A 12,384-nucleotide genomic window follows, 5' to 3' on the forward strand; every position below is an offset into this window, starting at 1 on the left:
CGGCACTCATTCTGCTTGATTTGAGTGCTGCTTTCGATACTGTCTCTCATCCCATCTTGCTTGCCTCCCTCCGGTCCCTAGGTATTGAAGGACTTGCCCTATCTTGGCTTACCTCCTTCCTTAGCGATCGCACCTTCCAGGTTTTTTCCTCAAAGGCTGTTTCCAAAATGTGTTCATCTGCATACAGAGTTCCTCAAGGGTCCATATTGAGTCCTTTACTCTTTAACATCTATGTTAGACCCCTAGCTACCATCGTGGAAGACGCTGGTCTTTCACTTTTCTCATATGCAGATGATACCCAAATCATCTTTTCTCTTTCTTTCGCCAAAGAGGGTAGCATGTCAACTCTCCAGTATGGACTTAGCAAGGTCTCCCAATGGATGCAGGCTAATTTCCTGAAGTTAAATGGGGACAAGACTGAGGTTTTAATATTGGGAAAACATAGGGGGCCCCAAACATTGCCCTCAGGAAATGGGCCCTTACAAATTGAATAAAATAAAATAAATATCTGTCTGGCTCCTTAATGAAATAGGCAGTGCATGGCTTTGCAAGAGAACCGGATGCTTTGATCACTCTGTCCATTTCCATGGGGTTTGATGTTAAAAAGGTTGCTTCAATGAGAGGGTAAGGCGGAGAGGGTATGGGGGCCTCTTTGGATTGCTTGCTACCGCATCTGTGATAGTGTCTATATTTAATTAAAAATATGTTAAAAGGATGTTACAATGTGAACCATAGTCAATATTTCCACAGATTGATTAGTAGCTTTGTTGATGTGATTTATGTAGAATGTTCTCCTCACCCTCTTCACTGCTCTAAAGTTCACAGAATAGCCAAGTTAAATGTTTTTTTTTCTGAAGATAGTCTGACTTTGCAATCAATGCAGGTTTAGGTGCAATCCAGGACTTTCAATATAGGCTCTGATGGACCATCCCCTGCGCTTATTTCACCTAGTCGTTGGTTCATATACAATGCGTAAACTGGCAGATTTAAGAATAAGTGATGTGACGGCTCAAATGGGCCCCTGGTTGTGGTGAAACCGTTAATATGTTTTGGTGAAGCCAGTATAGACCATAAATGTGATTTCACCAAGATTCACAGGGTAATATATTGGCAATACACACATTTTGACCCTTTACCTACCAATAGCATCACATTGTTGATACATTGTCCTTCAACAGTTTCTTATTTTCTGATGCGGCAGTAGTGGAAGGGCAAAGAGTGGAAAATTTAGCCTACTAGACCACACACTTGGGCCCTCATTTATAGGGATTTGACGAAGGGCAGCGCATCAAGTCACCTTGCTGCACTTCCCTACGTCAGAGTGAAAGGGCAGGAATGCACTGCATTTATCTAATATGGTGCCTTCCTGTACTTTCCCCTAGCACTGGCCCTGTTTCGGCAGGGTATCGCCAACATAGGCCCCCATGCATCATGGTGTAAGGGTGCCTCTGTTGTCAGCAGGATTGTTTTTGTGCAGGATGGCTCACCTTCCGACACAAAAACAAAACTGAGAGGTATTTTCCTCTTTCTATGTGTGTTGCAGAATACAGCACACATGGAAAGAGGAATAAACGAGGAGAAATAAAGTTATTTCTCCCTGTTACGCCTCACCTCCGGAGGCGTCAGGCTTTGTTGCATCCCCAGGTTTCCCTTGTCTTGCAAATGTGAGGAAGCATCAAAATCCATGGGTGTTGCATGGAAACACCCACCGCAATGTCCATGGAACGCCCCTGAGCGCAGAGTAAAGCAACACAGCGTTTTGCGCTGCCTTTCCTTTCTACATACCTATGTGGACGTACAAAACCACGCAAAGTGGCTTTGCGTGATCTCTTAGATATGATTTTGTAGTTTGTGCCGCCAGAGCGTCACAAAAGTGATGCGCAAGCGTCTCCTCAATATGCCCCCTGATGTCTGTTGATGGGCATATTGAGGCTTACAAGAACATAGAGTAGCTTGGAACCCACCCATTGGTTGGCTTTAATTCTCACTCTTCATTCATATATGCACGGAGCATTGCCTCTCTGCGATCGCGTTGATTGGCTGGCTTCACTACTTCCACCGCTTGTTTTCAAGCACTACTTTTTTTCTTTTGTTGCTAAGCACTATGTCAGAGTGCATGTGTTTTCGAGCCACATCTCCCTCTGCACTCCGTTTTGCTCTCAGTTGCCTGACCTCCTCCCTCCTGCACTCGACCATGTGCTTTCCCCCATTGCTTGCCCCCACATGTACTCTCTATTGTGCGTTCGCTCTTGCTCTCCCTCCTGTTGCGTTCTCGTCCCCTGCAGATACAAAAAGAAGGGAGGTCTCCTGGACTGTCCAATTTGGAACAAGGAGGAAGGTGATAAAGAACTTACACAGAGGAGGAGCTTAGCGCGCATCCAAGATGGTCGCGTGAGCTGTGAGCTCCCGAAACCCTCGCCGCCTCCACCGTCTATCCTGGCGTTAATCCTGTTTCTGACGACGGGTTCTACTAGCCACGACTCTCCTGATCTGAAAGACCTTTTTCAGATTTTGAATCGGATGCCGGACTCCCGACTTACTCCTTCCTGAAGCCTAGAGGCCTACACCGCGGCTCATCCCGGGACTTGGGCTCAGGAGCACCCCGAAAGTAGTTGAACAACAACGGCCTGTGGTAGGGGACGGCTACCCGGGGTCTACTTTCGGTTTTGTTTTCCCGGGCTACGAAGATTGGAGATGGCTGCCTAGTGCTCGAGCCGGCCTGTGAAGGCAGTCACTTGATTGATCTTCATGGACGCCCTGCATTTCAACCTCTCGTGGTTTTCCTTCGGGGGAGCCATTCACACCAGGTCCCAAAAGCCCCTGAGGGGCGCGCAACCCACCATGGCGGCCAAGTCTGAGAGTGACAAGCGGTCCCTCAAGAATGCAACTCGTGGTGGCGGGACTCAAACCACCATTATGGATAGATTTGCGCGCAATAAGGGCTCACCCAGCGGGACTGGTAAAACCCCGGAAGACCTTGGTGGTGGCCCCCCGGAATCGGAGGAGCCAACACTTCGAGATGTGATGGGCGCCATCGCCAGCATACAATCGTCGTTGGGCCAACAATACGAGACCTTGGCAGCCAAGATCGCACAGTGGCGGTGGATGTGGGCCTGATCAGGGCGGACTTGGCCAAAACCAACGAGAGAGTTAAGTCATTGGATATTAAGACAGCCAGTCTCACCACCGATGTCTCCGAACTCCAGACTGAGATTCGGACTCTTCGATCCTCTAGTGACCAGTTTGCCCGCCGGCTTGAGGATTTCGAAAGTCGCGCTAGGCGCAATAATATACGCATAGTCGGAGTTCCGGAGTCATCAGCCGATCAATCGACGGACTTGCTCGTTGAAGATCTGATCGTCAATCACCTTGCCCCAAAGGGCCTGAGTAACCTGTTTGCGGTGGAGCGCGCCCACAGAATTCCGGGCGGCAGACGCAAGCAGGGGACGGCTCCGCGACCCATCATTGCGCAGATCTTTAACTTCAGAGACAGGGACGCCATTTTTCAGGCCTCGAGGACTAGCTGTCCCACTAGGTTCGAGAATGCATCCATCGACTTTTACCCTGATTTTACCCCTTCGGTGCAGAAGCAGAGACTGGGATTTACTGGAGTGAAGCGGAGATTAAGAGATCTGGGCATGAAGTATGCTATGCTTTTCCCCGCCCATTTGCGCATCGAACATAATGAGCGGGTGCTCTTCTTTGACATGCCAGAGGTGGTCAGTGACTGGTTGGACACGTTATCTATGCCACGGGACAATGCGGAACAATCCAGAGGTGCTGAAGACAGCCAACGGGACCAGGAGGAGTAGGGGCACTGGTGTGTGCTGCCATCGTATTGTGCGACAGTGGATTGTTCTCCTTTTTTGGGTCAATGACTTTTTTTCTTCAAGACAAGCCCTGGGGCGTCGTGGAGTTCGGGGACTTTTCCTCCTCCGGGGGTTTTTTCCTTTTCTACTTGTAGTTTAGTATCTGGGGTAGGGCGACAGGCACACTGCTGAATGGGGTGGTTTTTTGATTTATTGCAGGGGTGCAGGGTGGGGGGTTGTTGTTTTGGTGTTCTGGGGGAGGGGGGATGGGTCTCTTTTTCTTGTTTGCATTGTTCTTAAGGCTACGTATTGTTGCTTATTTTGTGTTTCCTTTGTGGGGTTTGGGTGACCCGACTACTTACTTTTGGGATGGGGGGTAGGGGATTGAGAGTCTTGAGTTGGAACGTCAATGGCTTGGGGAATAAAATAAAACGGGGAATTGTACTCCAATATGTGAAGCGCCACTCTCCCGACATTGTGTTGCTGCAAGAAACGCATCTGGTGGAGAACACGTTCCATGCAATGAATCGGAGGGGCTACAGGTTGGTGGCACACTCGGGGTTCACCTCGGGCTCTAGAGGGGTTGGTGTTATGATCCGTAGTTCCCTTCCCTTGGCGATTGATGAAACGATATTGGATGACAGGGGTAGGTATGCAGCGATTGTTGGGTGGTGGGAGTGGAGACCGGTAGCCATCCTCTCGGTATATGTCCCCCCGGGTTTGCAGGCCACCACATTTGTCGACCTGGGGAAATTGGTACTGAGGCTTCCTGAGGGGCTTCTGGTGGTTGGTGGGGACTTCAACTCGGTGGTTGATGGCCTGGTAGATAGACATCCTCCCAGGGCGCTTACACCGTCGCAGTCCTGCCTTAGTGGTTTCTTGGAAACGTTTGGTATGGTGGACTGCTGGCGGATGCTTCACCCAGGACAGGCCCAATATACTTTCCACTCTGGGGCTCATGGGAGCTTGGCCAGACTTGATTATCTCCTTGTGCTCGCAGCCCAGGTCACGACGGTGCGAGAGGCCCGACATTTGCCTAGAGGCATTTTGGATCACTCCCCGCTATGGACCCATATAGATCTCCATTTGAACGCAGGGGGCCGGGTCGCCCCAATTAATCCCTGGCATCTTTGTGTTCCAGAGACTAGGGCGGGGGTGATTAAAGCTATAGATCACTACTTTTCAGACAATGTGGGATCCATGTCCTCATCCGTGTCCCTTTGGGAAGCTTTTAAAACGATGATATGGGGCCAGACACTGTCGCTGATCGCCAGCTCTAAGAAGCGCCACAATGGGGAGGTTGAACAGTTGGAGTCTGATATAGTGGCTTTAGAGAGGGATCTTGAGAGTGGGGTCACGCGTGAAAAATTGCATGTTTTGCAACTGAAGCAGTCTGATTATAAAGCCTTGGTTACGAATGCTGCAAAAGCTATGAGTCGAGAACAACAGGGCCGTCTGTATGATGCGGGCAATGAGGCGGGGAAGTTGATAGCTTGGTTGGACAAAAGGGAGAGATTGAATCGTGTGGTGCCTGTGATCGAGCGAGTGGATGGTGTACGTGTGACAGACCCGCTGGAGATTGTGGAAGAGTTTGCTTGTCACTTTCAAACGGTGTACGCGCCGGTCTCAGACCGGCCAGAGGAAGACTCCCATATTTTGCTTAGAGATATTGCTTTGCCTTGCTTGTCCGATTCTGATAGAGAGCTAATGGAGGCGGATTTTTCCACTGATGAAGTAACGCTCGCTATTCGCTCCATCCGCTCTGGAAAAGCTTCGAGCCCAAATGGTATACCCATCGAGCTGTACAAGTTGTGTCCGGACAAAATGGCGTCGTATCTTCGCGCGATGTTCCTGGAGTCCAGGGAGAGAGGCTCGCTTCCCCGTGATCAGTGCTTAGCGTCTATCGTGGCGATCCCTAAAGAAGGTAAACCCCATGAATTCTGTACCTCCTATAGACCCATTTCACTTCTGAATGTGGAACCTAAAGTCTTAGCGAAAATATTAGCTAACCGTCTGATTAAGGTGATCGGAGATTTGGTGCATCCGGACCAATCTGGCTTTGTCCCAGCCCGTAATATCGCGTTGAATTTACGCCGTCTTCATGACGTGCTGGCGAGGGCGGAGACATTGCGTGAGCCGGCCATTTTGGTTTTGTTGGATGCCACCATGGCATTTGATACAGTGGAATGGCCATATCTGTGGGCGGCTCTGGCGAAGTTTGGCTTTGGACCGGTGTTCATCGGCTGGGTCCGACTACTGTATGAGGAGCCCCTTGCCCAGGTGGTCATCAACGGTCGAGTGTCGGCTCCCTTTGTTCTGGGAAGGGGTACGCGGCAGGGCTGCTTTTTGCCTTGGCTCTCGAGCCCTTGGCAGCTTGGTTGCGATGGGAGCCATCCCTTAAGGGTATTAGGTGGGCCCCCGGTTTTGAAGATCGCATTTCCCTTTATGCGGACGATATTCTCCTTTACCTCACCTCCCCACGGAAATCTTTGGGGGTACTGTTTGACGTCCTTAATTCCTTTGGAAGTAACTCGGGACTGGTCATTAATTGGGCCAAGTCTTATGTGTATTCGCTCACGGACGATACACCACTCGTACCGCGCAACTGTCCTATACAAATATCATCCACCGGGTTTAAATATTTAGGAATCCATATTTCACGTGATTCGGCTGTCAGGTATCGACTCAACCTACTCCCCCCGCTTACTCGCCTAAAAGCAGATGTGAAAGCCTGGAGCAGACTACCTTTATCCCTGGTGGGCAGGGCAGCCTTATTCAAAATTATGTCCGGTCCCAGATTTTTGTATGCCCTTCAGAATACTTTAGATCTAGTGCCTTCCAGCTATTTTCACGAGATTGAGTGCCTACAAAGGAAAGTACTGTGGGCCGGACGTCCCCGGATTGCCTTGGCCAAGCTTACGCTGCCTTGGTATGATGGTGGTATTGCGTTGCCGGATATACAACGGTATTACTGGGCCTCTCAACTGAGCTCGGTTAATCACGCGATGTATGGTCCGGCTTCTAACCCGGCTTTTGCTATGGATAAATGGTTGCTTCCGGGCGGAGATTATAATAGGGCGCTTTATTCTAAACGGTCCGATGTGGCATTGACTGGGCCTACCAGAGTTGCGGTGCGGGTCTGGTACAATGCTAATGCTGCAATGGGCTGGTCGGATACCCTCACTCGAGCGACTCCACTCTACGCTGCTCAGAGGTTGGGCAATTTGTGGACGACTAAGGGGTTCGATAAATGGGACCTTATTGGGATTAGTAAGGTGGGAGACCGTTGGCGGAAGGACAAGATAAAATCCTTTGAGGAGTTGCAGCTAGAATTTAAACTTGGTCCTCGAGAATACTTTCGATACCTACAAGTCCGTCATGCCCTTTCCTCTGCGTTACCGGCTGGCACGGCCGTTACAGAATCCTCACCCCTGGAGGACAGAGTACTCGATGGACACGTCCCGGACAGTACAATCTCCCTCATATACAAAAAGCTGATAAATGATCGAGCGGACCTTCTTCTACAGCTCCGTGCGGCTTGGACCGGCGATGGACTGGAACTTGATGATGAAGACTGGCAGGCGGCGATATCCTCCCCGAAGGAGGTGGCAATCTCGGCCCGGCTGAGATTGGTGCAGTTAAAAATCCTACACCGAGTATACATGATGGGTCCTCGCTTGTTGCGTATGGGGTATGTCTCAGATGATTTGTGTAAACGTGGCTGTGGTATGGTGGGTACGTTCCTTCATATTATGTGGGAATGTCTTGCGGTGGCGTCCTTTTGGACTCGTGTGCATGGTGTTATGTCTGAGATGACGGGTGTTTCGCTTTTGCCGGAGGCCCAAAGGTGTCTCTTAAATGTGTGGGAGCCCAATGATTATAATGTGGCCCAGACGCAGTGGGCCACTTTGGGTAATATGATTGCCAAGCGTGACATTGCGCAATTATGGGGGTCGGCTAGGGCACCGAGTCTGTCGGCCTGGTCTAGGAACATGGACTGGTGCATGTTTCGCCAAAAAACTGTTTACATTGCTCGGGGCAGGCCCAAGAAATGGGGGAGGGTGTGGAGTCTGTGGAATCAATATCGTGGTGAAATTTGTACCCCTCCTTTTGAGCCTCCACCGGAGGTGCTACAATCCCCTTAGTATGACGTTACTTCTAGTCTAGATTTTATCTTGGTGTTGCTGGCTACCTCTTGTTCCCTCTTTCTCCCCCTCCCGGATGCTCTTATTGTTGACTATGTACAGTTGTGGATGTGGTGTCCCCTCCCCAGAAGGATCACATATGTTTCTGCCTTTCGTTTAGCCTCTGCAGTTATTTTCTTTATATTTTTGGGTTGGTGGGTTTTCTCAAAATATAAAATCAAAACCTTATTCCTCCTGTACAGTGAAGTATGACATACCATGACTGGTTAATTGCCGCCGGGCCCTAGGGTTGTCGGCTGAAGGGCTGTGTATTCTTTCATCCTGATATGATATTGGAATTGCTGCCAGCCGACCCGAAGTGGCTATATGACTGCTATTGTATTTTCATGTTTATCAATAAAGGTTTAAAAAAAAAAAAAAAGAACTTACACAGTCCCAGAATTCAGTTTTTGAAAGGACCTAACTCAAGAAACTAACCACACGATTAAAAGAAATACAATTTTCAACATACAATAAAACATTGAATTCAAACGACAGTGTTTTTGTTAAAATGTTTAGACAATTTATTACAAATCAATAAATCAAATATTTGATAACAGTAGTAGTATGATACAGCACTACTGTTTTTTGTATATGTTTTTTTCTGTATCCCTTCTTCTTTTAAATTGTTGCTTTATATTTTCCTGCGTTCTAATGTCAAGACTAGTTTTCTCCAGCAGTTTTACAATATTATACTAAAATAAGGTCCCTTTAGCGACCTCCAAAAACTGCTAAGCACCATCAGTGAGGGACAAAACAGTACTGCAGTGCGGTGTCCTTGACAGTACAGAATACTGAAACGGGGGTAATCAGCAACATAAACTGGCACGTGCTTATGTAGACTTGATGGTAACTTACATACTTGACATGCAGAAACTAATCCATTTTGTTTGGGTGTGCAGTAGGGATGACACGATATTAACTACTTCGCTTTTATTACCACACTTACATCGGACAACCAATTGTCATCTTGAGTGGCAAATTATTATAATTTCAGGTATTGTATTATGAAAAAATCACAGTGTGAATTTCTGGGGAACGCTACGTTTTGCATTGGCACCGATTATGTGTACCAGTCTGAAGTTTATTTTGATATGATCGTTGTAGAGTTAGTGGATGTTTGCATTTAGCGCTTACATTGACAAGCTATTGTCAGTGGTCAAATTGAGCAATGAAAGTGTCTTGCAAGTTACATCATATTTCCAAACCTACATGTTTCTCTCTTTTAGGCAGAGCATGTGCGGAATGAGTTAAATGTATCTGAGAAGAAACATAAGGATGCACAAAATGAGGTATGGACATTTTTTATGTAATACCATTCAAGTGCCAGTTTCCCAGTGCCTTTAAAATGTGTAACTCAGGGGGTAGAACTTCGACACAACAAAATACTGCAGCACATTGGCTCGAAAACAAGGAATTCACAAATTGTCTTCTCACGCAAGTAGTCGCCAAGTGAGTAACTGACTGGAACGCTAAGATTACCATGTTCATGATTGGTGGCTGCTCCACTTCGTATTTTTATTTGTATTCTGCGACTTTTAGTCGTGTTTATTCTGTTATAAAAATAGGACTACAATTCCCAGAATTTAAAGAAATAACTTGGGCTGGAGCATCACATCACACATGGACCTGTGTAACTTGGCAGCTATGCAAGGTATAGTATGTCTGTTCTTATTTAAAACTAAGATGTTGATAAACCTTAGTAATATCACTTGAAGGTTTGGCACTACTCTTGAATTCATAAATGTTGCTTCGTTTACCTCTGAGAGGGAACTTGCAGGGACTGCGCATTTCCACCGACAACACTGGCATATCAGAAAGGGTGCAAGTTTGTCTCGGATTCGTATTTAACCAATCACTTGTTAACCTAAAGTAGACATTGCCGCTTGCCTTCAATTACCGGGTGGGCTGGTCTCACCAAAGCCTTCATAGATAGAAGAAAGGGGTGGGGACAAAGTTAGTGTGAGTTAGTGGACAGCGAGTCTCTAGAGGCAAGAAAAGATGTAGTGGACTTTATCATATAAAGAGCCAGATATGTAGTTTCGATAAAGAGTAGTATTCAATCAATCAATTTTTTGCTTCTATTTCCAATAGTCAGTCAGTCAAAGTACTTTATTTCGATAATTCAATATCATAAAAAGAAGGTGAAAGCATACAATACATTCGAAATACACATTAAAAACAATTACAATTTATGTATTAAAAATATCCCACGGAATTCATAAAATTGCTAAAAAAGTCATTTAACATAAATATGACTACCATATTACGTGGCTCTATTAAAAACCCAATATATACAATGCTAAAAATTCAATCAATTACAGTTTATCATTTTTCAGTTTATCATTTTCTTGTTCCTAACCCTAACAGTACCTGTCAGATAACTGGCGACATGAAAAATATTCCTGGGGCTGCTAAGTAATTGCAGATATAGGAAAGCGGGCTTAACTTGTAAGAACCCTGCCTCCTTAAGGATAGGAACAAGGAACTTGGTCCTTAATACCGTGTAGTTACCACAAAACATAAAAGTTAATAAACAAAATGTTTGATGAATCAGGGGAATTCAATTCAACAATTAAACAATTTTCACAACCTGAATCAAGCTGGGTTAACACTCCTTTTAAGTCAAGTTTGAACAAGCTTAGTAATCCTCCTTTTGATCGACCTACCACGCTACTTGTGGCCGGAATAGAAAAATGACTATAACCATCCAAGGAGAAGCTATTCATTGTGTCCCAAGTCTCCTGAAATGCCAAAATGTCAAAAGTTTTCAAAAAGTCAATCCTTATTTCATTTTCACATTTGGCCCTAATCCCGGCGATGTTCCAAGTCATGATTCTGCAGGACTGTGGATTAGGCCTTGGGTTGTTTACAAGTCAATCATTTTCCTCCAAGGATGCCAAGGGCGCAAACCGATTACAAAGTGGAAGAATTTGTTCGGCTTGGAAGTTTGGCCTACACAAAGCATAACAATAGGAGTCCATTGCCAATGGAGTTTGATGACAAGGATAGGCACACAATCCAGCGCTCTGTGTAAAAGGGGATGGTGGTGGGTTCTGTTGAGTAACATGAGATTTAAGGATGTTACTAAGATGGTTATAGAAAAACCCAGGGGGGCGCGCGCAAATAAAATCTTCTGTGATTGGTAAAGAGGCCGGCCTCAGAAGAACAGTAGCTACATGCTGTGGGTGCCTAAAATTTACAATGATGCAGTCTCCCTTGGTTGTTTTCCTAGAGATGCCAATCCAGCCCACTCTGCGTGTCGATAATATGTCATTTCGAAACATAAGAGGAAAACCACAGTATTTACCCAGCCATGCCAGTACTTTATGATTCAGAGAATCCATCGTTTCCCCCCTTACATCATTCAACCATGAATCTATACCAGGGACGTTTGTTAGCACTACTATATTAGGAGCACAATCTGGTGGTAAGTTAACTAATTGTCTTTGCCTGTACTCCCTCAACCCTGTGTTATTCACTGAAGTATTCACTGCAGCAGTAGGGGCAGGGTTAGCTTTCAGGATAGGAGGAGGAATAGGTTGATTACTCGAGGGCTGTGCAGGTGTTACAACTGGGGCGGTGTTTCTTACATTATGACTCCCACTACAAGAACTTGAGGCCCCCTCATTTACAGTAGCAGCGTTTTACAGCAGTGCCCGTGTTAGTATTCCTGTCTGCTTTGGATGAGGACAAATGTGCAGACAGGAGGACACCCAACCTAGAAACCTCCTTTGACACCTGATCCATTTTATCCCCAACCCCTTTACTAGAAACTGCAGGGCCCTTGGTTTCTTTAGAGCTAACATTAGATTTTTGAGGGTTTATCTGTACAGTGGCTAGGTGGGAAGATAAAAGGTTGCCCAATTTGGACACCTCTTTTGTGACCTGTTCAACTCTGTCTGCCAGGGGTCTAATCATAGTCTCCATTTTCTCTGCGAACATATTGATCAAGGAGTTGAATTGTTCACTATTCAGTTTTAACTTACCCTCCTCGTTTAAACTATCCAGCAGAACTCCCCCATCGTCAACCGGAGTAGTAGCCACCCTCTCAGCTCTCTTATGCCCTCCACGTTTATTTTGTACAACTCTACAAGATCTCACTTTCCTTTGTGCCAACGGGGGAGCTGGGGGAGACTCCGGGGACACTAAAGGCAACGGTTGAATGGAGGAAGACAAAGAGCTATCTAATAGAGCCACTGCAGGAACTGGGCTAACAGGAATATCAGTATCTGCATCTATTTGAGTACTTGGGGAGCCTCCTGGAGCTAGATCACAAAACTCTACAGGTGCAGAACCGTTAGTGGGTGAAACAGGCCGGCTGACTCTGCCTAGTGACATACGACGTGCTGTGTTGATCTTATTCACCACTTTTACCATGTAGTTATCTA

General features: G+C 46.5%; 1 protein-coding gene across 1 annotated transcript in view; it reads left to right on the forward strand.

Annotated features, from left to right (window-relative positions):
* Positions 1–12,384, forward strand: part of LOC147724345 (uncharacterized) — a 2,209,372-nt gene that overhangs the window by 1,488,516 nt on the left and 708,472 nt on the right. Inside the window, exon 28 of the mRNA XM_086966996.1 lies at positions 9,223–9,285. Within this exon, the coding sequence (XP_086823122.1) occupies positions 9,223–9,285 (63 nt within the window). The remainder of the gene's footprint in view (positions 1–9,222; positions 9,286–12,384) is intronic.

This window comes from Lissotriton vulgaris, chromosome 4_1 (genome assembly GCF_964263255.1).
Source record: "Lissotriton vulgaris chromosome 4_1, aLisVul1.2, whole genome shotgun sequence".
Taxonomy (NCBI): Eukaryota; Metazoa; Chordata; class Amphibia; order Caudata; family Salamandridae; genus Lissotriton; species Lissotriton vulgaris.